The sequence below is a fragment of the Mangifera indica genome, chromosome 4, assembly GCF_011075055.1.
Source record: "Mangifera indica cultivar Alphonso chromosome 4, CATAS_Mindica_2.1, whole genome shotgun sequence".
Taxonomy (NCBI): domain Eukaryota; kingdom Viridiplantae; phylum Streptophyta; class Magnoliopsida; order Sapindales; family Anacardiaceae; genus Mangifera; species Mangifera indica.
Genome location: NC_058140.1, coordinates 11,286,525 through 11,313,440, shown reverse-complemented (window position 1 = coordinate 11,313,440; position 26,916 = coordinate 11,286,525). Strand labels below are relative to the sequence as shown.

General features: G+C 32.1%; 4 protein-coding genes across 6 annotated transcripts; all 4 read left to right on the top strand.

The window, feature by feature from the left end:
* The first annotated feature begins 679 nt into the window (after nucleotides 1-679).
* On the top strand, nucleotides 680-5,344 carry LOC123213853 (chaperone protein dnaJ 10). 2 transcript variants are annotated; one of them, XM_044633468.1, is made up of 10 exons: nucleotides 680-839; nucleotides 1,221-1,330; nucleotides 1,748-1,807; nucleotides 2,098-2,180; nucleotides 2,671-2,836; nucleotides 2,918-3,047; nucleotides 3,934-4,092; nucleotides 4,188-4,360; nucleotides 4,768-4,848; nucleotides 4,993-5,344. In XM_044633468.1, exons 2-10 carry the CDS (start codon nucleotides 1,244-1,246, stop codon nucleotides 5,080-5,082), a joined length of 1,029 nt encoding a protein of 342 aa, XP_044489403.1. In that variant the 5' UTR covers nucleotides 680-839; nucleotides 1,221-1,243; the 3' UTR covers nucleotides 5,083-5,344. The 2 variants fall into 2 exon arrangements, with proteins under 2 accessions (XP_044489403.1, XP_044489404.1); XM_044633469.1 differs by having other exon boundaries at nucleotides 689-839; nucleotides 1,224-1,330.
* Nucleotides 5,345-8,435: 3,091 nt separating this feature from the next.
* On the top strand, nucleotides 8,436-9,919 carry LOC123213851 (protein CASPARIAN STRIP INTEGRITY FACTOR 1-like). The gene is made up of 3 exons (XM_044633467.1): nucleotides 8,436-8,693; nucleotides 9,002-9,060; nucleotides 9,512-9,919. Exons 1-3 carry the CDS (start codon nucleotides 8,615-8,617, stop codon nucleotides 9,641-9,643), a joined length of 270 nt encoding a protein of 89 aa, XP_044489402.1. The 5' UTR covers nucleotides 8,436-8,614; the 3' UTR covers nucleotides 9,644-9,919.
* A 6,110-nt stretch (nucleotides 9,920-16,029) lies between these two features.
* Nucleotides 16,030-21,542, top strand: LOC123214032. 2 transcript variants are annotated; one of them, XM_044633720.1, is made up of 5 exons: nucleotides 16,030-16,144; nucleotides 16,948-17,393; nucleotides 19,769-19,815; nucleotides 19,925-20,861; nucleotides 21,133-21,542. In XM_044633720.1, exons 2-4 carry the CDS (start codon nucleotides 17,075-17,077, stop codon nucleotides 20,837-20,839), a joined length of 1,281 nt encoding a protein of 426 aa, XP_044489655.1. In that variant the 5' UTR covers nucleotides 16,030-16,144; nucleotides 16,948-17,074; the 3' UTR covers nucleotides 20,840-20,861; nucleotides 21,133-21,542. The 2 variants fall into 2 exon arrangements, with proteins under 2 accessions (XP_044489655.1, XP_044489654.1); XM_044633719.1 differs by having other exon boundaries at nucleotides 16,030-16,184.
* A 285-nt stretch (nucleotides 21,543-21,827) lies between these two features.
* Nucleotides 21,828-23,148, top strand: LOC123214033 (embryogenic cell protein 40-like). The gene is made up of 2 exons (XM_044633721.1): nucleotides 21,828-22,571; nucleotides 22,754-23,148. The coding sequence occupies exons 1-2, from the start codon at nucleotides 22,221-22,223 to the stop codon at nucleotides 22,961-22,963; spliced, it is 561 nt and encodes a 186-aa protein (XP_044489656.1). The 5' UTR covers nucleotides 21,828-22,220; the 3' UTR covers nucleotides 22,964-23,148.
* Nucleotides 23,149-26,916: the final 3,768 nt, after the last annotated feature.

The window sequence follows — 26,916 nt, the reverse complement described above, 5'->3', positions numbered from 1 at the left end:
GTTTTTTAAACTTTTTTTGTTAAATGATGATTTTGCCTTAAATATTAACTGAGTTTTTTAACAGAATTTTACTCATGGATGGGAGTTTGAGTTTTTGAAAATTGGAGGATATAAGTTTGGGATTACACTTAACCTTGGGTGGGAACAAGTCTTTTGGCCTTAGCAATATCATATTTTGGACATTACATTTATGTTGAGTAATGTTATGTATATATATTTTTGAATATATAATTAAGTACATAAATAATATGTCATAATGTGATTCAAAATCCTCTAATCAAATAACAATAAATTATCAATAAATTCAATTATGTATTTAAAATATGTATACATAATTTTTATTGATTTATGATTTGTAAAATAATATATTAATTTGGGTACCAATCTAACATCGTTAGATGAGAATTTGAATTAGAGAAGTGCTTGGGCTTCTATGATTCCTAATTGAATTCGTCATCACAACTCACTTAATGGGCTTTCTCGGCCCAGGGAAAACAAAAGGCTTTTATTACAAGAATCAATAATTGGGCCTGATATATGTTCTGTCAGGTCTGTCTTTGAGCTTAGGCCTGATATAGTATTCTTCTATCATGCTTCCACACGTGTAACAATAACGAAATGATCACTCTGGTGCGTGTGCACGTGCATGGCCAAAAATAACCACAACAAGCACATGAAAAATGTAAAAAAAATAAAAAATGAAAAAAAGAGTGTTTAACGCAAACTTCGTTTCCTAAGTTTCGAAAGTAAAGTACTTTCTATTAATGGTGAAGTTATCACCACTCTCATCGTTATTCTGTCGGTGATTTTCTTTCTGGTTCTTCATTTCATTGAAGCAAGTAAGTTTAATCTTGATTAACTCAGCTAAAGCTTAGATTAGAATCACATGTAATTTAAAGATTATAGATTCTTTGTTTTGTTTTATTTACTTTTCTTGTAATTATTGATCATTACACGGAATGATAAACCGGTTGTTATTGATTTTGCTTAGATCTATTTGTATGATTCATGTGGGTTCATAGGTTTTATCAAGGTTAAATTTTTATTCCAATTGTTAGCTTTTTTGTGGCATTGAAAGCCCATCCTCATCCGTTTAATAGGTGCCTTTTATATTAGCTATTGTTTGCATGCTGATTGTGGAGTTGTTTGTTTTCATTTTTTGGGTTGTTTTGATGGTAATCATGAAGCTAATTCATTTTTTGTCCTGCATCTGGTTTTAGAAGGCGTGGTAAAAGAAAAAGTAATGGTGAAGGAGACTGAATATTATGATATCTTGGGTGTAAGTGTTGACGCGTCCCCAGCTGAGATCAAGAAGGCTTATTACCTCAAGGTAATGTTTTAAGAATACAAATGTGTACAAACAAATTTTATGCATCCATACATACAAACTTGGGTAACAACATGTAATTGTGTGATGTGATTATTTACTTTTTCTCTCACTTTAAAATCATTCAATCACATTTGCCACATCAGTTTATATGGATAAGTGTGTAAGATTTGTTTGTATATATAGTATTATTCATGTTTTGATGCAATCTTTAATGTTCTTTTGCGTTGGAAGACTGTGGGTAATTTGCAATGTGTTTATGTTTTCACAAATTTGAAGCTGAAATTGCAGCATAATATATAGGTTTTGGGAAGCAATTTTTATGTGTTGCGGTTATTGCCTTCTAAATTGTGTTTTGGGGTTTTGTCTATGCTACATTTGATTTTCGGTTGTGAGATAGTTGTTCATGCCCTTTTGCAGGCACGGATAGTCCACCCAGATAAAAATCCTGGAGACCCAAAAGCTGCAGAAAATTTTCAGGTTAGGTTATATCTTTGATATATAAGAATTTCAAATATTATCTCTTAATTGGTGTAATTAAACATGTTTTTGTCCACCTTACAAATGTGAGTTTATATCCCACATTAGTACTTGCAGAAATTGGAAATTAATTAAAACCAGAAAACAGGTTCCTTAATTTGTCAATTTGCTTCCTGGCCTTTTTGTAAGATGCATTAAGGATTAATAAATCTAAAGAACCATATAATTTCTCTAGATTTTTTTCTTGCCTTCCTTTCTCTAATTTATCTGGATATGGTACATATTTAAAGGTACTTGGTGAGGCATATCAGGTTTTAAGTGATCCTGAGAAGCGTGAAGCATATGACAAGCATGGAAAGGATGGAATTCCACTGTAAGTTTTTGAACTGCTAGCATTGGTATTACCTGTTTCTTCTTCCAGAAAATTGTGATTTCATATTGTTAATTGCTTAGACTCTGTTGATGATGTGTCTTTGCGCGTTAGAGGAATAAATAATTTCAGATAGCAATACAACACCATTTTTCTTGAATACTTAATGCAAAAATTTTGAAGATTGTCTGAAAATTGTTTGCTAAAATAAATCGTGAACTATGATACTGAGACTTTGCACACATAAAAATGTTAATCACCATAAGCAAAAGAATGAATTTTCATACACAGGAAAAAATGAGACTCACTCTGGATGAACTTATAAAGAATTTGACTATGGTGTGTTACAGTTATTCATCTTCAACCATTTTTCTTTCTTTATTTTGTTAATGGGTGCCTTTTCCCATTTTGGGTCTTAAAACGTTTGTTTATTCCTTTCAAAAACATGAGGAATAATGAGGATATTGGTTTCTCATATTGTTTCGCTTTGCAGTGAGTTCATGGTGGATCCTTCAGCTGTATTTGGTATGCTTTTTGGAAGTGAGTATTTTGAAGATTATGTTGGGCAACTAGCATTGGCTACATTGGCAGCCATTGAACTTGAAATAGAGTCACAGGACCCGGAAGTTCGTAAGCAGAAAATGCAGGAAAAGATGACGGTACATATTCTTCGCCAGAAATTGAATAGGTGAGCTTTTTGATTGACCTGATTGAAGCCTCAACTTTTTTCCAATGTGCAGGCATTGCAGAAAGAGAGGGAAGAAAAGCTCATCACAAATCTGAAAAATCGTCTTGAACCATTTGTTGAAGGTCAAACAGATGAGTTTATACAATGGGCAAATTCAGAAGCTTGTCGCCTCTCAGCAGCTGGTAAAATTTTCTTAGCTCCCCTTTTTAAATCTATAAGAACCTGGGAGTTTAATTTTGAAACCTAACCCGGCATTTAATTATTCATTGGTACTCATAGTATGTCTGGAATGAGGACTGAAGTTCTAATTTAGAAAAAATTGAAATCATTTGTACTGCCAAGGCAGCAGCATCATGATGGAGCATGATGATCGAAAACCTCAACTTTAGTCATCAACTGTTCAATCTATGGTTAATCAGAATTTTCTACAGTCAGTGAGCCATGAAGACATTTATGGGCCTTCCAATCCATCTTTTAGCTGCCTTTTGGAGTATTGGTGAATATTGTAATCCATCACTTACATTCAATATCACGCACCATTGATCGTGCATGGCTTAATAAAAAAATAGGTTAGAGAATTAATTGATGGAAATTCGAGCAGTGCATAGTGTGCATAAATTCAATAGAATCTCAGCTGTTATGGGATGATCTGGTTTACATTCTGAATTCAATTTTATGGCTTTTGAAAGGAAATTGGCCTCAATTTATGTTTTAGAGACCAAGAAAAATACTAACCAAATATTATCTCATTTGATTTTGATAGACTTCCACTTACAGTTAATAAGATAAAATTTCAGAAACCCTTAAGATAAGATAAAATAAGATTACCTATCCTTAAAAAATTATGTTGGTAGGGGAACATTGATTATTTTCTGAGCAATGTTGTCAGAGAGCTGGCAGGTGGAGCATCTCTGTTCCAATCTAGGCATAGCGTATTTAGTTTTTGGTTGTATTTGCTTATTATTCAATAAAAATTCATCCCGTTATTTGCTTATCTCAACTTAGGGTCCTATCAGATTTTTACTACTTGTACAACTTGCATTAATATATGATTGCTGCTCTCTGTAGCTTTTGGTGAAGCTATGCTACACACAATTGGCTATATTTACACAAGGCAAGCTTCAAGGGAGCTTGGAAAGGACAAACGATTTATGAAGGTGCCATTTTTGGCAGAATGGGTACGAGATAAAGGCCATCATTTAAAGTCACAAGTAATGGCAGCATCAGGTACAACATTTCTGCAGTTAGGAAATGTGTACTTGGTGAATTTATGTTTAGACGTTCTAATGGACTCAACATGTTATCCATTTCTGACTGTGTAGGTGCTGTTTCTTTAATTCAAATACAAGAAGAACTGAGGAAGCTTAACCAAGCAGAAAACAAAGAAGAGAACCTAATGAAAGCTATTGAAGACAAGAAGGATGCTGTGCTTCAATCCCTTTGGCAGATCAATGTGGTTGATATTGAAACAACTCTATCACGGATCTGCCAAGCTGTAAGTTCCATTATTTCCTTTCTTAAGCTTAGAAAGCTTTGATATGTGATGATTCTGCCTATTTTGAGTTGAGGCATCTATTTAGTTTACTGTTCTAACTTGCTAATAATAGATATAATATGCAAAATACTGTGCATCGCATTATGGCCTGCTAGGAAACTTACCTAAAGTGTCCTTCTGAATTCAATATAAATAGAAGCAAGAGTTCCATTCAACATAGTAGATGCAAGGAATTAATGATCCTATCTTTCTCTATCGCTAGGGAGAGTTTTTACGCTATTGATGCTCATGGAACTTATTATAAGTCAAATTAAGACAAAGTATACATGCAGGGTGAATTGAGATGAATAATAACAAAATTCCTCTGTTTGCTTTTCTTCGCATTGATTTCTTAACTTCTGTTACAGGTATTGAAAGACCCTAGTGTGTCCAAGGATGTTCTGAGACTAAGGGCAAAAGGGCTGAAAAAACTAGGGACTATCTTCCAAGTAGGTTTTTGTTTTCCTTTTATGTCAGTGATGATATTTGACTCAGAATCATTACCTGATGTAACCCTAAAAGGTTAAACCAGCTATGTTATCACATTTTATTCATCATGCTGACATCTGATGAGATCATTTCTCCATTCTCAGGGTGCCAAGGCTGCTTATAGTAGAGAAAACAGCCTCCGTCAAGAAAGTGAAGGTGGTGAAAAGAAGATCGATGGTGCTTCAACATCATAGTCCATCTTGGTAGTTACTTGAGACCTAGTTCATCTAGATGCTTGTTGCGTATTCTGTATTGAAATTGGTTGGTTATATCTTCTATTGATTGAATTTTGAAACACTTTTCTCTGTTATCCGGATCTTCTTTTTTTCTCGGTATAGCCAGCTCCCTTGCTTTGTTTCTCCTTGGCTCTATGAAGATTATACATGTACCTTACTGTATGTGTAATATTTGATGTGGTATCATATGATGATGTGTGTTATGTTTATTGTTATGCAATTCATATCCAAACCGTGCATCTTTAATGTGTAGATTGAATAATATGAAGCAACCGTACTTCCGCGGAAAAGAAACTTGTGTGTGTGAGATCATTAACCTAATGATCGATATCAAACAATTTGATTTCGAAAACTTGTGCTATTCAGAGAAAACAACCTTTGAAACTCTTTGGTAGTGTCTTGTCAACTTTCCATACTGCATTGACGACTCAGTGGAAGTTGTCGCCATTAGGAAGACAACTTACAAAGGTGGTAGCAATTTACAGCTAAGTGGAATGTCAATTACATGGACAACAAAAACACCAGTGTCCCCAATTGCTTGCTTCAGCCATTAAAAAGAGTGGAAGAACGCTAGAGATTCTTCTGTAATTGACAATGACATGGTCCGAAAAGGCTGTAATGGCATTGATGCTATGCACAGGAAATGGGGTTTGGATTTGGAAGACGATGATTTGGTTCATTTTCTACCACAAATCATTTAGAATTTAACAATGAAGAATCATGTCAAAATCTGTGTACGTTAGATAGAAGACAAGTGATTTCTGAATGGAATCCAAAGCTAATTTAACAATGAAGACCACTGAAGTGTTGCAGTAATCAAAAGGATAAAGGGCACTTCCTATTAGTGATTTTATTTGTCATTCTCCATGACCATGTCATTCATATTTCAAGGACGAAGCAAATTATCTTGGAATATGGGAATCAATAAAATACATGAAAGTTGCAAAATCAGATGGAGAAAGGAGAAAATTCTAAAGAGCTCAACATAAAACATGAAAAAATCAAGATTCTTATTCTTGAAGATAGAATGTTAAAGTTACATAGATTCTATAGTTATATTGGTGGTTGGTATATTCCTCAGAGAGAGAATACAGAATATTGGCGAATCTTATCATTATCTTCCTATAACAGAAATTGTGACAGGTGCTCCCAATTTTATTAAAAATTTTATGTTTTATATAATATTTTTAAAATCAGATAGGTGATCGAATCATTTATCTTACTTATTAATAATTTTATTGGTTCAATCAGAGAATTGGCCGGTTCAACTTATTATTAAATTATAATAAATAGATTTTGTTTATAAATTTATAAAAAATAAAATCAATCAATATATCTATATTTATGGAGATTAGAATATATTTTTTTTAGAGAGTAACAATTATTCATTTAATTTCATTCAAACAATTAAAATTAAAAAAAAGTCTCAATCACATGATACAGAAAAAAAAACATAATTATATAAATTATTGTCTATAGAAGACATTTCAATGGATATGAGATATTTTTTTCTTTTTATTTTATTTTTAAACTTATTTTTCCTTACAAACCTTGAAATTTATCAAATCTAATAACAAATAATCAAATTACTCAAAAATAAGTAAAATTAAAAAAAATTCAAAAGTCAAACCTAATTTTGACCGGTTCATAAAGTCAAATCCAGTTTTTGACCAAGTCAATAGCAAAACCAGTTTTTTACATTAATCGGATTGGACTTAGAGTCGATTCTCGGTTTAACTGGTTGAATCGGCTGGTCGAGTCCGATTTTCAAGTCATTGGTTTTATAAATGCTAGAAATGTCTTTTTTCTTTTTATAAGAAACCCACTTAAGTTAAATCATTTTTTTGAGATAGAATCAATTATATCGAATAAGTCAAATTATAGGTATAGTGATTGATTTTATAACCCTTGAATCAAGTAAATTACAACTTTTAGATCAAATAAATGAAAATTTTAATCATAAAATATCATTAAAAAATATTTAAACTCATGCTTTCGTGTGCATATAACCTAAATGTTGATAACTCTGTGCTTGAAGAGCTTGGTGACGACAAGACACCACAAATTTGAATGGCATGCTGACAAATAATGCAGGTAGTTAGTGCTAAACCATGTATTCATTAGTTAATAGCATGAATGATAAAGCGAGCAGGGTTAATCTTGGGATATGCAAAGAGCATATTTTATAATTCATTGTGGATATTTTCATATATATTCAGATATAAAAAAATGGCTGATGGAAGAGAAGAGATAGAGAGAGCAATTATTGAATGTCAAGAGAGGGAAAAGCAAAGCAAAGCAGATGAACATAATTTAGGGGAAGTTGAGCATGCTTTTTTCCTAGCTAACACCACTTTGAATGAGAAAAGAGAAGACAGAAATTCATATTTAAAACCTCTCAAAGTCACAGTGCCCTTCTCTTTATTCTCCACCACTGTCCTTTCATTTGGTGCCTTGTCTTTGTCTCTATGGATAACTGCAATGCACTACTCATCCATTAAAGCTATTTTTATCCCAACCTAATTCTTCTTTTTAATTCCCTCTTAACATTCAAGGACAAACATGACCCCATCCCACCATTCATTTTCCAACCTGGTACCACTTCATCTGCCCTTTTCAACTTAGTCCATAAAAAAAGAAATTTATTAATATCTCTTTTTGACTTGTTAAATTTCTAAACAGGGCTTCAACCCTCTATAGAAGTTTTTATCTAAATTATCGAACCTATAATTATAGATGGATGTCTAAACCATAAATTCTAAACCTTACCGAAAACATTATGATTATGGACAAAATTACTTAAAAGCTGAAAAAGCTAAAAAAAAAAAAAAAAGAGAGAGACAAGTACTATAAGAATGTATGTGTATCAATATTAGTAGAAATGTAGATGAAATTTTTGGAAAATATGATAAATAAGATGAGATAGATTAAAGGGGTATTTTAAAGATTTCAAAGGGTGCAATCTTCATACTGTTAACTATCTAAATTAATTAATTAAACAATAAAATTATATTTATTTATTTTGAATACACAAATGAGTATACACTTAATATATATCATCGTATTATTAGATAATTTTAAATTAAAAATAAAATAATATTTAATTACATAATGACACAAATAAATATGTACTCATCTATATATTTAAAATAAGTATACATAATATTACTCTTAATTAAAATAATCCACTTAACTTCTAAGACTTAGTGCATGCCCCAACAACAGAAAAGTGGTGTGCTTTCACCTTTTCTAGCTATTTTAAATTTAAAACACAAAAGCAAGTAGATTGAATTATTTATATAATAAATAATCAATTTCTGTTTATCACTAAGATTATGAATCAGAGTGTATCTTATTTTAAACCCTGATAATGCTGTTTGCAATATAGATGAGAACCATATGTATCATTTTTTGCATATTTTGATCTCTCTTGAATCTGAAAAATATTAGCTGCTAGAAAGAAGAAAAGTAGAAGTTTGCTTAACACAAAATGGGTCTCATGCTTCTGAGGAAGATCTGTCTCCTCTTTCTTCTCGTTTCATCTTCACTTTTATCAACTTGTCTGGCAGGTGAGTTCAGTAGTGTTTTTTTTTTTTTTCTGTCTCTTGCTGCAGCCTTTGGTAGCTACAACTCATGCACGCATTGTCAGCTTTTACTAAAGTCGAAGTTCAAGCTCATGAACACGATCTCACTAAGACTGGCTTCAACTTATAAATTAAACTAAATTATAATCCAAGTTTCTATGTTACATGCTGATTAAAAAAATAAAAACATGTTACTTTGTTAGGGTTTTTAAAGCCAGTGAATCTATATAAAAGTTGGTTAGACAAGAGAAAATGGTGGTCATTTATATGCTTAAATAAATTGGGATTTGCAGGCCGACGAATATCAATGTCTGTGAATAAGTTGGGCGTGGAAGTGGAGGCAACTCATCAGGTTTGCAGCTCTAGAACTATATGTAGCCAATTCATGCATTTCTATCTACGGCTTACAGCTTACAATTGAAAACTGAATGGCAAAAACCATAATGGAATCTGGGATCTCAAAGATTGATTGCTTTTGTTCGAAGAAATCATAATTGGCTGTTTATAACTTTTACCCATTTTTCAACACGACTGGCCTCGATTGCCTTATTTGTTTTTGGTGTCTCATGTAAACAGCTTTAAGATCCTCCTGTGTGTATGATAGCAATAGTGTCATAGCAAACAAATAAACACAAACCTAACTCAACGAAAGCTCACATGCCCACTACAGTAACTTTTATTAAAGATATTGATTCGATTTCCTTTTCTTTTCTATCAACTTCACAAGTTATTTCCATACTTGAGAATTTACATATGTAAATTAACTAGTTTTGATGGTGAGTTTATTGACTTGATATATATAGGATAAGGTGTCACAGCGTGAGGAGATGAGTGTAATACATGAAAGGCTTCTGAAGGTAAACACAAAAGACTATGGGAGATACGATCCATCACCAACTTTTGTGAAGCCTCCTTTCAAGCTCATCCCAAACTGATCAAATCCATCATCAAGCTTGGTCCATTACTTGGCATGCTACACCCTGATTGATCGAGCTATTAATAATTAATTAAATAAATGAAGCTGCATGTAGATGCAGCAGTCACTACTATTAGCTAATATATATATATATATATATATATATATATATAGAACATATATAAATATTATGTAATATCTGTGATCTGATCGTTTGTATATTAAGATGAAAATACTAAGTTTTGAATGCTTATAATCGATGTTTTATATATAAATAATTAATTTTTGTTTTGTATTAGATGTGTCATATTATTTATCTATTTGTTGCACATTTTGCATGCTTATGTTCTTACATAAATTGTTTTAAAACTGTATATATATATATATGTTTCTCCTGATCAGTGATAATTTTCATCCCGGGCTGCTCCTGATTTTTCTACTTATTTCTATTACATATAATTAGCTTTAACTATATATATATATAAAAGTAATGTTTTTGTGTATAACTTTGTATACAAATAACGATGTGTCATTATATGATTGGATAATAAAAAATTAAAGATAAAATAACATTCAATTACATTGTCACATATTATTGTTTATGCATAAAGTTGTATAAATACTTTTATTATATATATCAAGGAAGCAATTAAGTTGTGTCCCGTAGCTCCACTAACTTAATAATGCTACTATATAAGTTAAATAATAAAACTATGCGTATCTATTTTCAGTACAAAAAAAATTTATATATTTTGTGTGTCACTAAGTAATTAGGCGACTTTGAATTAAACATAAACTAACACTCAATCACATGATGACGTATCATGTATATACTCAAAAGTGGGTATGCGTATATATATAAGTAATGATTTTATATATGAACAATAATGTATCATTATGTGATTGACAATTGAAAATTAAAGATTAAACAATACTCAATTATATAATGACATATCATTATTTATACATAAAGTTGTATAAATAGTTTTATTATATTATATTATATATATATATTACCCAATTGCACAAAAAAATACATGCATGCCATGCCCATAATTAAAAATAGAATATAGAGATTCAATTATGTTAGCATAAATGAGTAGGGGGTTAAAGAGAGTCACTTGACCCTCCTCAAATTCTAATTTCTTTTTTCAAAATATATATTTTCTTTAAATTAACCACCTTACATTTTTTTTTTATAGCTAGAGATTTTGTCTGTATTTATTAATAGTGATCAGACCCATAACAACTATAATAAATAAGTTAATATTTCATAAATATTATAGAAGCTCGAACCTAAACTTTCATTTTAAAAGTTTTAATGTTCTACCAATTTTACTAACTCATGAAATCATCATTACATTTCATTTTAACCTAACATTAACCCCTCAATTTACATTTCATTATCCAAAAAAGATTATATCATTTATCTAGTAATACTTTGTATATATTTTATTTTTTTTAGGTATACTTAATATAGCTTAATTATCATATAAATTGTACTATGATAAAATTGTGAAATAAAATATTCTAAATTAAATTTAAAGTGAAATTAAAATAATTAGAAAAGGGTAGCTGAATTGAATAAGAGATGAAAGGGAAAATAATAGTAGTGTTGAATGTGGGGAAGGATTTTTGTGAAAGTCCAATTGATTTGTTTCTTTGCACTTTGATTATGAGGGGTTAAGTAAGCTTAATTACCCCCACATGCATTTATTTTATAAATAATTATCTTAATTTGTCTCTCCTTTATTGATGTATGATTGTGGTCTTCATATTACAATTTCCATAATTAAAACTAATTAATTTAATTAATTAGAGACTTAAATTTAATTATAATCTTTTCATTTGCAAACCCGACACTTTCCCATCCAACTTGACGTTTGAACAGTGACTTAAATTTTTGGGAGGCCATAATTTAAGCTAATTAATTAAATTTATTAAACAATTATCGTTTTTTAAATAAATTATCAATTACTTTGTTTATAATTCTCTAATAATTGGACTTTATGCATGTTTTAGATGGAAACTAAAGAATTCAGATGGGACTAGGGTTGGACTCAAACCGAATCCATTTGAGCTTGAGCTCAAGTTTGGCTCGAATGAGTCCAAAACAAAACGAGACAACCTTAGCTGAGTTTGAGCTCGAGTTACTCGTCAAATTTTCTAATTAAAAATTTTGATAGAAAACAACATCGTTTTGATCAATATATATTAAAACGACGTCGTTTTAATAACGAAAAACTAGTCGAACCGAATTCGAACCAAGTTCTAGCTTGACTTTCACAAGCTCAAACTCGAGCTCAACTATATGTAAACCGAGTCGAGTTCGAGTTCGGCTCGGCTCGACTTGAATCCAGCCTTAGTTGGGACATGATGAAGAATTGAATAACAAAATCAATTTGCTCACCCAAAAGAATATAATTATGTGTACTTATATTGAGTTAGTAAAACTAATAAAGTATTAACATTTTCAAGGGAAAAAGCTAAGTTCGAATTTTTACCATGTTTGTGAAATCTTGATTTATTTAATAAAGTGATTGTAAGTCTGATCATTATGTTTTGGGTTTATTGTTTCAACTAAACCAATATTGAAGTCTTAATATAAATGATACAGTAATTATGAGTTTGATCATTATGTTCTAGGTTTATCGATTCAACTAATACTGAAATTTTGATTTATTGAATATAATGATTGTGACTCTAATCACTATACTTTGAATTTATCGATCTAACCAATATAAATAGTGTGTCCGATTAATGAATATATATACATGATTAAGTAACCTCAAATTGATGATATTAAATTGACATTTATTATAAATACATGTGGGTGTTTGTCGTTTGATGGCAAAAACATTGTAAAAACGCTCTCATTCATTAATTGGACCTTACTAATTTGATTTTGGGCATCATGCAAACCTTTCTTGTGGGCCTCATTGCCCAAATCCGTCTTCATTTCAACTATATTTATTTATTATTATTTTTTTTTGGGAATTTCTATTTTATATATATATAAAAAGTATTTTCTTCTGTGTCATTGGAAGAGTCACAAGTCTGAAAATTCGTGAACAATTTAAATCGGGTCTGATTTGGCAATCCACTTAATTTCAATTGACAAAGATGTTTGCAATTGAATTATGAGGCGTCTCTAAACAACACACGCCAACACTTTGATTAAGACTAATTAATTTTAATTCCACTTACTTCTTAATATTATCCACCTCAAAATATTGCAATGACATTTCAACCCTCCGCATTTGAACAATGTAAGGGCATTATGGGAAATATGAAAGCTCAACTTCCTTTGACTTGCCACATACAGCACATCTCAATAAGTTGAACTGAAAAACATCAACCACATAGTTTCATTAATAACAAATTTGGCATTTCTGTGTACACCTCAATGTCTAATTGCACTAAAATTATAGCATCAAAAAGAAATTGTTAGTTTTAAGTGTCAGACACGTATAGACTATTGACCTCAAGTTCATAATAAAAAAAAAGTAATGATAAGCACAATTTTTATGTACAAATGACAGATAAAAATTAAAGATAAAAGTTTAAAAGACTTACTCTTATTTAAGGTATAGTGAAATCTCAAACTCATACCCTCTAACTTTTAAAAATATAAATATTTATGTATCATTCAAATTTTGTTAAATTTTTTTGTTATAGTCAAAAGTAAAACTGTTATTTTATCAATAATATTAAAAAAATTATAATTTTATCTTATTTTCTTTTTAGATTTTAAAAACTAACAACTTCACCCATGTTTAAACATTTTAAGTTTTTAAAAGTAACTATTCCCCTTCCCCCCACTTAAGTTTTTTCTTCTTCTCTTTTTTATCACCACTCTATCATCGATGACTTTCCTTTTCCACTCCCAAAGTCGAAATCTTTCAGTCGGTTGGTCACCTTGAAAGTCCATGCAATGAAGAGACGAAGTGGTGGCCATCCGATGAAGAGACAAAGAGAAGAGACTCTTAGTTGTCTCTTCATCTAGGAAGAGCTCCATCTCTTTTGAGACAAAGAGATTGGCTAAGAGATGCGTCTCTTCATCGGATGACCTCCCATCATGGTTGTTCGAATGATTTCAATTGTGAGGGTGGAAAGAGGAAGATGCTGGTGACATAGTGGTGGGCAGAGAGGAGAGAAAAGAAAAACCTAGGTATTTGGAGAAAATAGTCACTTTTTAAAACTTGAAATGTTTAGTCAAAGGTAAAGTTATTAGTTTTCAAAATCTGGAAAGAAAAATGAGATAAAATTATAATTATTTTAATTTTATTAGTAAAATAATGATTTTATCCTTGACTTTAATAAAAAAGTTTAATAGATTTTAGGTGATGAATGAGTATTTAAGTTTTTGAAACTTAAAAAATATAAGTTTGAGATTCCATTATATCTTAGGTGGGAATAAGTCTTTTAATTAAGATAAAACAATATTCAATCACATGATAATATATTATTATTTATATATATAGTATTATTGAATAAAAAATATACGTGCGTAGATTGTGACATATTAACCAATTGATCAATACCAAATAATTCCCATTCGGGATTGGAAAGGCTCCTTCTACTTGTATGAAATCCACACATCATGTGATCATAATAATCCATACTTACTCCCATAACATGAGTTGTTGCCGAAAATAAAAAATAGACGTGGTAATTTTTTCATGTAGTGTTTGCATAAAACCATAGTAGACAATAATGCACGTGTAATAAACGTTTTCTTGCATTTGTTGTATCCATACATGCTTTATGATACATAAGACAAATCATTCCAAGGAATTCTTCAGCAAAATCCCCACAACTCTTTGGACCTGACCTGCAACTACCAAGTTAACATTTAGCTTACCTACACAACTGACCCTTTGGGGTTGAATTTTTTGTTATTATAATTTTATATGTTAAGACTAATATTATGTATATCTATTATATATATAAAAAAAAATATAAATATATATATGTATATATATATACATGAATTATTATATGATTAAATATTATTTTAACTTAAATTCATAATTACCCAATCATATAATGACACATATAAATATGTACATATTTATATACCGAAAATAGATATACATAATTTTATTATATATATTAATGAAATTTCTAATTAAATGTAGATTTTACTATTTTTAAAAGTGAGTTCCCATAATTACATAAAATAATTCTAAAATTATAATAATAAAATTACATATACAAATAATATATATAATTTTATTTATAAAATAATGATATATCATCATGTGATTAGATATTATTTGATTTTTAATTTAAAATTGTTTAATTATTAAATAATATATCATTATTTATATATAAAATTATATGTATTATTTATGTATATAATATTAATTAAATTATAATTTTTTATTCCATCGCTATCGGGAGCAAAGAATAAAATTTGGAGGGAATCGAAAATTATACGAATAAAACATCAAACCATTGAGTGATTGACTTTAATTATAAAAGAATCTCTTTTCTGGAAAAAAAGAAAAAGTAAAATTAAAATAAAAATTACTTTCGTGCAGCGTGAAAAGCATGGAATGCGTACTACGCACTCCGCGTAAGATAGAAGAAAGCTGCAGGGATTTGTCCCTTTTTTTAAAGAGCTCCTTTCGCTTCGCTTCGCATCGCATGATCGCATCACACTCTGTTCACGCCTGAACCACATTGTACAATTACACACAGCACACTTTAACCACCAACTTATAATATTTTTGGGTTTTTTTTAATAATGAAAATCTAATAAATTTAAAATATATTAATTAAATTTTTATTATTACATCAAAGATTTTAAAAATTTTAATATTTCATTAATTTTTTGAATTTTTGGATTGAAATTCTTTTATCATCAAGTTGTAATTTTTCTATTAAAAAATTCAGAGAAATAATTTGCTTTTTTTTTAGTGTTGTTTTTTCAGTGGTGTGTATTTTCTCAATAAGGACTAATTATTATTTATGTTTTTTTTTAATTAGATTTTTTTGGATAAAATCAATTATACTAAATAAATAAAATCTTAAATTTAATAATTAAATATTGTAAAAAAAATTTAAATCATATTCATTTTATTCATAAAATCTCTCATATATATAAAATCTTTTTTTTATTGCATATTATGTTACATAATTCCTTTATTATGCAATTTATGCTTGTGCAGAAGTACAAATCATATGCAGCAGCATCATGCATGCATTTCTTTTATTTTTTTGCGTTTTTCTACCTTTTTAGCGTTTGCCGAGCATAAAGGCAGAACACATGACGTGGCGCATAGCGCGTAAGTCCACTAAAGTCGTCACTTAACGTCGTTTAAAGTAACGGTAGTAGGCCCGGAAAATGATTTTATTCAATAACAGATTCTAACGTCGTTATAGAAACCGTCTAAAACGACCTCGCTAGTCGCTCCTTCCCTCTTCTCCCTCGCTGGAGCAAAGAATCAAGTTTCAGTGTCTCTGAAAAAACGCTCTGGTTTTCACACCAAAACGCCGCCGTTTCGAGATCGAGGTCGCGTATGGATACTTTTCGGTTCTCTTAATTGCGTCAGGTCCGGTTCTTGTGTGTCTCTATATGGAGATAGCTTTTGTTTTCGATTATGATTTGTTTCTGTTATGACGATAAGCTTATAACTGAATGTATCTAATTAATTTCGATTTGCTTTACATTAATATATATTTGTTTTGATGGAGATATGTTTGTGTGTTTTGACTGCAAGTGCCGTTTTTGAGGCGTGAATTGCGGATCTGTTTGACCGCCGAAGGGGATTTTAATTTTAACTCTTTTTTGTTTCTAAAATTAGGTCCTATTTAAAAATAAAAATTTATTAGATTTGATTAGATTAGACTCACTCTACAGTCTCCTTATGAGTAGCAGATTGAATCGATACTTGATTGATCACTATTTTAATTTAGAGCAAGTGTTTTCCTTTTTTTCTTTAATTGTTTTACTTGTTTCTGCTTTTTGTGTTTTAACTTCGGTTGTTTGCTTGCTGTTGGTGATGGCTGGTTTGAAGAATAGTGAGTGTAATTGTTTTTTATTTTTATTTTTTTTTCATCTTTACTTGAAAAGCTATTGCTGGAAGTGTTTTACATTTCATTTTAGTGTCTTTTCATAATTAGTAGATGGTACTATCTATTTTTTGGGTTCTGTTAAGTATTGTTTTTCCACATGGAAGTTCAATCAAAAGGGCTTTTGGTTCTTTGTTCTTTTAAGGGTTTTGAAATTTTGTATGTGTTTTTCACTTGCTTGTTTTTATATTTCTGATTATCTAATTATCAAGTGATTGATTGTCAATGTTATTTTAATTTCAGAAGAAAAGTATCCCTGGGTTTTTGTTCTGAGACTGGTGTGTGGATTTTATTTCTTGCTAAAACTTTGGAGGATGTGAGTGAGAACTATTGGTTTTAAGTAGAAGATCATATTGAGTTGTGTTTGAGGATGGGTTCTGCTTGTTGTGTTGCTGCTAGAGACAAGCGTATAACAAGTGGAGTGGGTGGTGAGCTCTTGCATAGGAATGTTCGGCATTCACCAACATGGAGCTTTCGATGGGATAGCCGAGGGCGAGTAGCTGGTGAGGAGACTTCTGTGACTTGGATTTCAGATGGAATAAGTCGGAATGATGGATCAGATATAAAATATGAATCAGCATATGCTTCAGAGGAGGGAAGTCCATTAGATAGTTTTCCGAGATTGACAAGACAAAAGTCGCCAGTTTCTGAAGTAACCACTGCTGGGAATGTGAGGACTCCAAATTCAGGTACACATTCCTGATGTTCCTCTGATGTAATGTTAACTTATGTTTAAATGGATTTTAAAAGTTGAAGTAGTCTCTTTACAGTTTACATGGCGCTTTATAATGTGATATTAGTGTATCATAATCAGTTTACATGGCGCTATATAATGTGACATTAGTATATCATAATCATGACCGTACTTGCAATTAGCATATCAATGCAACTCATGAAGAATAGGAAAGACTCAACAAACATTTAGCTGCTCCAAATTGATTTAATGCACAATTTTTTCTGGGAAATTGTCCAACAATAAATTACTGATGTTTCTTCCCCTTGTGAGACACCTAACTTATGTATCTTATTAATTTGAATGCCTCAAAGGCCTATTGTTTGATAGCTGCATGAGATTCCATTGGATTTTGTAGCATTATCTTTGTTAATGGCTCCAGTGCCTATCACATTTGAGTGACCATGAGAACTTCCACTGGAATTCAACTTTAAGTTTTCTAGATAAGGACTTCTATGTATCATGGACAATAACCATAGATATTGAAAGAGAAAGGAGGAAAATGATGAAGACTAAAAAATAAATGAGAGTAAACATGAATCTCAAATAATTTTTGCATATTTCAGGTTGGTCATTAGTTGAAATTAGTTTAGCTGGGTGTTGATTTGGAAAAGACAAATGAAAGAACATAAACATGAGGCAAACATTTTCTTCTAGTTAATTCGGAGTTCTTTCTGTTCTCTTTTCCTCCTACTTCCCTTTACTTATACGAGTGAAACTTATTAAGCAGATCAATTTATTCTTTGCAGCCTAAAGTAAAGTGACTTGTTGCAGTCATGCAATCATAACACCAACCTGGAGTTTCTTGATACTTTTTGGTTTTTGCAAATTTAATATGTCAGAGGCATCTCATAATGAATAAAGGAGTTACAAATGGTTGAGCCTTATTTATGGCACCATATGTTGGTCATAGGCATCATATATATGGCCCCATATTTTAGTCATTGTATAACTGGAGAATTCTTTTGATGTCCATTCTCAGTTTTGTTAGTAATTCAGTTGTTGGTCCTTGTATAATCAAAGATTTATGATGCCCACCATCTGTTGTGTTAGTTTTATATTATGAAACGCAGAGGCAATAAATTTTTTAGGTCCTAGAGCTAAGTATACCTTTTAATTAATAATTTTTTGGGTTACTGTTGCATTTTCCAGTTGATATATCTATTTTCAGAAATGTTTTAAATGCAAATACTAAGAAGAGAAATAAGATACTGTATAGCTTGTATAAGCCTAAATAGAGATTGCTACAGAGCAGGGTGGGGCTGAATTCCTGTCCTCGTTAGATGAAAGCATTCCCCACCCCACCCCACCCCCCATGGGTATTGATCCCTCTCCCTGCCCCATCTCTCCCTTGCCTCGCTAGGAGATGATGTGAACATGAACATAAGCACCTAGATCATACCATCAAAACATCTGCTATGAAAAGCATGAATAGATCAAACTCTTTAATATTCAACACATAATCAAATTAGATGTCAATAGAAGAATAAAGTAATCACTATAGGAGAAGAATTTCAAATCACACAATAAACCCAACAACATTACATTCTAGAGGGGTATCCATTTTCTTATAACACTTCATGATAAAATCATTGCAAGAGTCAATTCACTTGCAGAATTAATTCCTTCAAAGAAGGTAAACACTAAGTAATAATATTTTTTACCAAGAAGCACTGCAAACAGATAACGCCAGGCTAACAAGTTATCACATTACATTGATACATTACAAGATTGTCCCCTAACCATTATTAAAGGTACAAGCTGCCAGATTTTATAAGAGAAAAGCTTACAAACTTGGTAGTTGATAAGTACAACAATTGAAATTTAAGGCTCTAGAATCTTCTAAAACCCTAACAAACCACAGCCCTAATTTTCCTCTAGAATCAACAATTTATATTTAAGAAAATTACCTCTATCGGATGTTTGGATTTGAAAGTAAAGATCTGAGTAGAGGAGGAAGGTGGCGAGCCAACAAGAGCATAGAATGAGATGATTAAGGTTAGGACAAAAATGAATTAAGGTGGGCTTTGTATAGGAATGTCTTTTTGTTAATTATCTAAGAATGCAAAGGCCATTTAAAGAGAGGACAATCGCCATCTTGAAGTCCAGGTATCCAACCCCAACGACTAGCTTATTAGGTGGAGGGACCATACTCCTTATAAAGATAACCCTTCATCATCCATTGTAGGACTCCCTGAACTTGCTAAATACCATTTTCTGTTTGACTTATTTGGATACTAAATAAGTTACCTGTCAAGTTTCTTCTGGCTAGGTTTGATCTTACTTTGTCAGTAAGCTTTAACCTTTTTTTTTTTTAAATATATATGACAGATCAATCTATTTCAAGAAATGTCTCTATGGATGTGAGTTTGGAACAGGTAATTTTTTAAAAATAATTTTTACACAAGGCTGTTCATACTATCTAGATTCTTTTACCCAAGTTTCCACATTGAGACATTTTTGTTTTCAATCTTAATTATGTTTCAGATTAAGGAATCGGAATCCCCTGCAGTTTCATATCCATCTCCCACAAAATTGCCATCTTCAGTGCCATCAACTTCTTCGTTGCCGGCATCCCCTACAACATCCCAAAATCATCAGTATCCCGCCAGTTCAACCACACCAAAGTGGCCTCCTCATTCTCCTGGACATCCATTACTAAGGCAGGTATCTGATAGCCGGATCTCAGGATTTAAGTCATTGAATGGATACTCTGTTAGGGAAGAAAGGCCAGTGATCCCTTCATGGAGCAATGAATCAGCTGGGGGCTCTCTTGTCGGGTCTTCAGATGGTTGGTCTATGCATGCCTTTTCCGAGCTCATGGCCACGTCTTATAAAGAAAGGTGGTCTTTTGATAATGAGTCCTTGGGCTTTAGTCATGACAGGATAACCAGATCCAGTAGCCGAATTTCAGCTGCTTCTTCTGTTGACCTGCAAACATGTGGTGTTTGCTCTAAGCTGTTGTCAGAGTATGCTGTGGTTGCTGTTCTAACTTGTGGGCATGTTTTTCATGCTGAATGTTTGGAGAATATAACTGCTGAAATTCACAAGTATGATCCTGCATGCCCAGTTTGCACTTTAGGGGAGAAAAAGACCCTTAAATTATCTGAAAAAGCATTAAAATCAGAGATGGAATCAAAGGCTAGAATTAACAAGAGATCAAGGAACCGGACTATGGATAGCAGTCTTGATCGTAAACATTTCATGTTGGATCACCTTAAAAGTAGTAAACGTGAAGGAAGGAGTCCCAAGATTGCTTCCACTTCCAGCATGAAAAGCTCCGTAGGAAAGCCTTTCTTGCAGCGACACTTCTCCTTGGGATCAAAGGGGAGTAGGTCCCCATTAGAAAATCATTCTACATGGAAGAAGGGGCTTTTCTGGACCAAATTTAGCAAGACATGAACTGCTTCTCACATGTAAAGAGGTGATAATTTTTCTCTTATTGCATTTCTCAGTGAACACTGAAATTAGCCATTTCCATGCTTTGGCATCATTGCTAAATTTTTGTATCTTTAACTTGGTACCATGAGGCCCTTTGTTCGCCTACCAGATATTCTGGGGGCTGCACATTGGCACATTCACACACACACATCATTCATACAAATTTAGGTCGAATTTTGGAGTCAGTTTAAGTTAGCATTTCTATCCCTCTTTTTGTCTGTGACTTTTTCTAAAAGTAAGGTTCGTGTTTACAGATGCCAATGTTTGATCTTGTGTGCAACTTCAGTCAGATGAAGAGTGGTGGACTTTTTTCATCAAGATGTTTAGAGAACAAATCTTTATACAGACTTGGCAACTGCAGCAGAATTAGTTACTGGAATTACTCCGTAAAGAAGGAAAAAGAAATAGATAAAGGAGGTAATTATGCAAAAGAAAGAAGTTAGTAGAATGAAAATGCATTGTGAAACTATTGGTCCTACTGTACAGATAATTTTGTTTCTTGTTTGGACAAAAATGAATTCATTCTATTGATACTCTGTATGGCTGGCTGGATTCCACCCTCACTTGATGGGTTTATTGTTGGATGACCTTTTGGGTAATCTCTCTTGTAAATGGAGAGCATATTGGTCACTTGGTATGAAGCAAATACAGGTTATATGCGCTATATGATTTCCTTCCTTTTTATCTTAAAATATTTTTGGGTTAGATTACTGGTTTTAGTCATTTATGCTTCCCATTGTATGGAGCCATTAATGTTTCTAGCTCTTAGCATTCATTCTCATGTTCGAAGGCCTAAACCTATTAGACCATAGGAACATGAGTAATGATATATTTATACAGTTTTAAAGATATAATTAAATACACAAATGATATATCATTATATGATTAAATGTAATGTGTGGGTTGATATTTGGTTAACTCTTTATCGGTTCTCTTCTGGAACTTTAATCTCTTCATTGGGCAGTGAAACTTGTTGGCACATTGAAGGTTGTGCAGTCTGAAAACTGAGGCGGTGCTCAAATAATCCATCCCATGCCACAAAGTTTTGGTCTTCCAGCTTGGATCCAGCACGTTTGATCAGGAATCAGGATAATATCATCTGATTAAAAACATTAGTAATCTCTCAAGCGACACCTGCCTTGCGACTGCTGCTACGTGTCAATGTAGCCAGAATGTGTCGTGTCACACCCAGATTGACATGCAAAAACCAACACTGTTTCTCGTGCTCCACCGTCACTCGGTCACTCTTTAAACTCTCAACAAGCCTGAATATGCTCATTAATATCCAAATACAGTTACAGAACAACAAACGAATCTCTCCAAATCAATAGTTTAGATCAAAATGGCTGATTTACGTGATGAGTATGGGAATCCAATTCAACTGACTGATGAACTCGGGAACCCGGTTCAGTTAACCGACGAATGCGGTAACCCCATGCACCTTACTGGTGTTGCTCGCACCAAAGATGCAGCCGCTGCGAGCCAAGTCCACGGAGTTGGTATTGGTTTTCCACCTGCTGCTGCTCATGTGCCTGCTGGTTATGATGTAGGAGCTCAGGCTCAGCTTTCGACCGAGGAAGGTCATCATGAGCATCGAGAGTTGAAGCAAGAGCTGGAACATGACCGCCAGCGTCAGCAACATGTGGGTGCTGAAGAGGCGATGCAGCGCTCTCGCAGTTCAAGCTCTAGCTCGGTGAGACACATATATCCCATGCTCCTTCTAATTCATCAATCTTTATCTTGTAATTAAGAGTTAATTAATGGTGAAATAGCATAAATCTCTAGTTAAATTTTAGTTCTTAAAATAGACGAATAAGAGAGCAATTCAATAAATATTTTCTAACTCTACCGGTTTGTTGGTGCATGCATTCGCAGTCTGAGGATGATGGGCAAGGTTTGAGGAGGAAGAAAAAGGGACTGAAGGAGAAAATAAAAGATAAACTTGGTGGAAGTGGAAAGCACAGGGAGGAGCATTCACAGACCACAGCAACCACCAACTCTCCAGGACAGCAACAAGGGCATAATGAGAAGAAAAGTTCGATGGAGAAGATCAAGGAGAAACTTCCTGGTCATCATTCCGATTAATGTATTATAACATATACAATTTATATATCAAATTGTACTTACGTTTCGTTGTAACATAAAAACTGTAACTAGCTGTGTGCCATTAGAGCACCGAGCGAGCTAGCTTATAATCAAGTTGCAGCAGTCAATAAGGTTAAATTAAGTATGTACCCATGTGTAATGCAATTCATAATGTTTATATGTTATATTTTGTGGACCAAAAAACTTATGCCCACCCAAGGTTTGATGTAATCTCAAACTCACACCCGTCAACTTTAGAAAACCCAAAGTCCCACCTATGATTCAATTTCTGTTAAAATTTTCGGTTAGGATTATGGGTAAAATGGTTATTTTAATAATATTTATATATATAATTCATTAATTTTTCCCCTGGGTTTTAAAAATTGTTAACTTCACTCTTAAATAAAATTTTTCAGTTTTGAAAAATCACAATTACTCCCCAAACCGAGGGTTTTATTTTCATCTCTCTGACTACCAATCTTCGCCTCTCTAGGCACTGATCTAGACCTCTTCGGCCACTTATAGATCACACATCCATATCAACATTAGTCTGAACCAATTTGGACGAAGATTGGTGACGAATGCGCGAAGATCTTCGTCCAAATTGGTGATGAAGATCTGGATGATGTTCGTCTAGAATGCATCTGAAGAAGGCTGTCTAGATCTTCATTCATGAAGACGAGTTTCCCTCATGTTCTTGTCGAGGCATTTTTTGATACTGACGTCCAAATCTTCTTTCACAAACATGTGTGTAGCTCTCTGCTTCTTGTCCAGGCATTTTCTGATGCCGACATCCAGATCTTGGTTCATGTATAAAAACAATGGGAATGGTTTATGGGCCAAGGCCAAAGTCAACTCAAGCAAAGGAGGAGACCGAATAGGATGCAAAAAACTGAAGTTCAAAAGGAAGTGAACCAAAAGCTTTTAAAAGTTTTGGGGGCGATTGAAATAGGAAAAATGGGGGGAGAATGCAATTTTTTAAAATTGAAAAATTTTAAGCTGGGGTGAAGGTGTTAGTTTTTAAAATAAAGGGGGAAATAAATGAATTATATATATGATTAATAATATTATTAAAATGACAATTTTATTTTTAACCCTAATTGAAAATTTTAACAGAAATTGGATCATTGGTGGGATTTTAGGTTTTTGAAAGTTAACAGGTATGAATTTGAGATTATATCAAACCTTGGGTGGGAATAAGTCTTTTGGCCTATTTTGTGAGGGACAAATGAATGATTCCCACCTAAGGTTTAGTCCATTGTTAAATTTATACCAATAACATTTATCAGTTGTTAAAGTTAATAAAATCTTTTAGTTCTAAGAAATAATTGTCATTTAACCAATTATATTAAAAAAAAAATTATCTCATTTTTCATAAAATGTTTTAAAAATTAAGTTTTAAAAAGTAATATTTTCCCTCAATTTAGGGTTAACTTAAAAACATTTTCTGGTGACAAAATCCTCTTCGATTGCCTTTTTTGAGATCGACGACAGACAACTCGACGCATCCTATCACTTCATACAATAGAAGGCCTAACGAAATTGGTCAAATCTTGTTCGTTAAATCTTCAAATCGACGAAGGTTGATTTGGTCGATGAAGATGATTTCTTCGTCTCTCTCCATTGAAGAAGATACAAAAGACAAAGATAAAAACAATTTGTCCTTGTCTTTGTGTGCCTATAGAGAAAGACAACTGAAGGGAGAAAAAAGGGTGGGAAGAGATAGTCGTCGAAGACGGAGATGATGGTAAGAAAGGGAAGAATAAAATAATATAAGGATGCGAAAAAATTGCTTTTAAAATTGGAAAAAGTTAAGATTAAAGTGAAATTGTCAGTTTTTAAAACTTGAAAAGAAAATAGGATAAAATTATATTTTTTTTATAGTGTTGATAAAATGATATTTTTATCCTTATAATTAATAGATAATTTTAACAAAAATTTGGATGATAAGTGGATATTTAAATTTTTAAAAAATTGCATGTATCAACTTGGCAATGACTAGACCTTGGGTGGGAATAAGTCTTTTGGCAACCAAAAGCTATGCAAGATCCCATCAAATTTTGGTTTACAATTTTCTTCAACTTGATTAATAATAATAATAAACAATTGAACCGATAATGTCATCTTTCATTAATGTTATTTTAATGATCACTTTACAATGGTGAATTGGATAGCATAGAACCTCCATTATTATCTCATTGTGTTGTTTTTGATTGTGTGGGCATAAAGTTCCACACACACATATATATAAAGTGCATCTCCATTCTCATGAAACATGGGAGTGAAAGCGAAATCCATTGATTTCCATTGTTGTTTCCCTCTCTTTCATGTAAATAGTTGGTGGTTGTTGGAGGATGATAAAGAGTTGCACTTGCCTTTGTTGGATGGTTGCATATGGTTGTATTCAATCAACAATTGATTTTATTTAGCGATTGATTGCATCTGCAACAAAATTTATTTGATAAAATTATGTGTGCACAATTTTATGCATAAACAATAATGTATTATTATGTGATTATGTATTATTTTATCTATAATTTAAAACTACTCAATCACATGGTGATATATTATTATTTGTGTATAAAGTTATGCATATTGTTTATGCATAAAACATTACTCAAATTTATTTATTTTTTTCTTAATAGTAAGTTTGCTTCATGTAGCAAGTAAATTGATAATGGATGTTAATTATTGCTCATGGAAACAGTATAAATATTAACATTTTGATTTGATACCACTATAGAGGTGTTTTGTAATACTCATATCCAGATACATACCTTTACACGAAATATGATTTGAAAAGATATGTACGACTTGACTTTTTTATTTAAAACAGTAGAAAATAACATGATAATAAATTTTCAACCTTAAATGTGTGTAAAAAGGTGAAACATAAAATATTAACTAAAATACCTCATTTATTAAACTCAATAAATTAAAGTGTTTGAGAATCCAATCCAACAAAAACTATGCATAATTAATTATGAAATCTATAATTAAAATGACAAAAATACATAAATGGAAAGAAATATGTTAAAAGACAATTTTGCCCATTGCCCTCACGTAGTTGCTTTGTTGGACCGCTGGCTCTCCTGCATACCCTGCTACTCACCTCTACCTGTAAAATAATATAAAAAGAACACGTGAATGAAAACACTTAGTAAATCGATAACCTCTCGACACCTTAAATAATGAATGCAACTAATAGATCTGGTGTTTCATTTAGGAATCTTGATGTGTTTGCAACTCGACACCCCAGTACCTTGACATAGGCCATCTATATAAGTTACTAAGGCCTAAACTAAACTTGACATATTTGATACCCTAGTGACAACATATGACACCTTATGTGTCTACTAACTATTGTGTCTTGTGTATATGTCATACGACCGATTGAGCTAACTAATTAAGGTACTCTAGTCACATCGAAAACCTTGGCCATAGTCCTTCCTTTACCACATACACTAGTTATGAAACTGCTATCTAAAAATTATCTTGGGATGACCCCTACCACAAGTATGTATGTAATGCATCTCACTGACCACGTGAGAAACTATTTGAAAAGTCACAATCCTTTATCATACATATTTGGACTGAATTGAACTGGGTGGCTAATGCGCCTTGGTGTCGAGTGCATAGTATATCTCATGAGTATTAAACTTTATCGCTTTCACATATCTTGCCATTTACATACATAATTGATGGCTATCTTAATATGTACCACTTTCCTTAACTTTTCTAATTTTCTATCTGAATCCAACTTGAATAGGGTTTGTGATGTCTTCCATATAGTTAGATACTTCTTCTATCTCTAACTACTTCATCTTTCTTGCTAGGGTCTTTTATTTTTTTTCTTTCTCTTTTCCTTATGCTTGGCTTAAGGATAAAATGGTCTTTTTTGATTTTTTTATCGATTATGCAAGTGTATGCCTAGAGTTGCACCCTCGTGTGCT

Coding starts and splice junctions, on each gene's coding strand:
- LOC123213853 (XM_044633468.1), top strand. CDS start 1,244: ATGGTGAAGGAGACTGAATATTATGATATCTTGGGTGTAAGTGTTGAC. Junction 3,048..3,933: donor TTGTCGCCTCTCAGCAGCTG/GTAAAATTTTCT, acceptor TGCTCTCTGTAG/CTTTTGGTGAAGCTATGCTA. Junction 4,849..4,992: donor AACTAGGGACTATCTTCCAA/GTAGGTTTTTGT, acceptor CTCCATTCTCAG/GGTGCCAAGGCTGCTTATAG.
- LOC123213851 (XM_044633467.1), top strand. CDS start 8,615: ATGGGTCTCATGCTTCTGAGGAAGATCTGTCTCCTCTTTCTTCTCGTT. Junction 8,694..9,001: donor TTTATCAACTTGTCTGGCAG/GTGAGTTCAGTA, acceptor TGGGATTTGCAG/GCCGACGAATATCAATGTCT. Junction 9,061..9,511: donor AAGTGGAGGCAACTCATCAG/GTTTGCAGCTCT, acceptor TGATATATATAG/GATAAGGTGTCACAGCGTGA.
- LOC123214032 (XM_044633720.1), top strand. CDS start 17,075: ATGGGTTCTGCTTGTTGTGTTGCTGCTAGAGACAAGCGTATAACAAGT. Junction 17,394..19,768: donor TGTGAGGACTCCAAATTCAG/GTACACATTCCT, acceptor TATATATGACAG/ATCAATCTATTTCAAGAAAT. Junction 19,816..19,924: donor TGGATGTGAGTTTGGAACAG/GTAATTTTTTAA, acceptor ATTATGTTTCAG/ATTAAGGAATCGGAATCCCC.
- LOC123214033 (XM_044633721.1), top strand. CDS start 22,221: ATGGCTGATTTACGTGATGAGTATGGGAATCCAATTCAACTGACTGAT. Junction 22,572..22,753: donor GCAGTTCAAGCTCTAGCTCG/GTGAGACACATA, acceptor ATGCATTCGCAG/TCTGAGGATGATGGGCAAGG.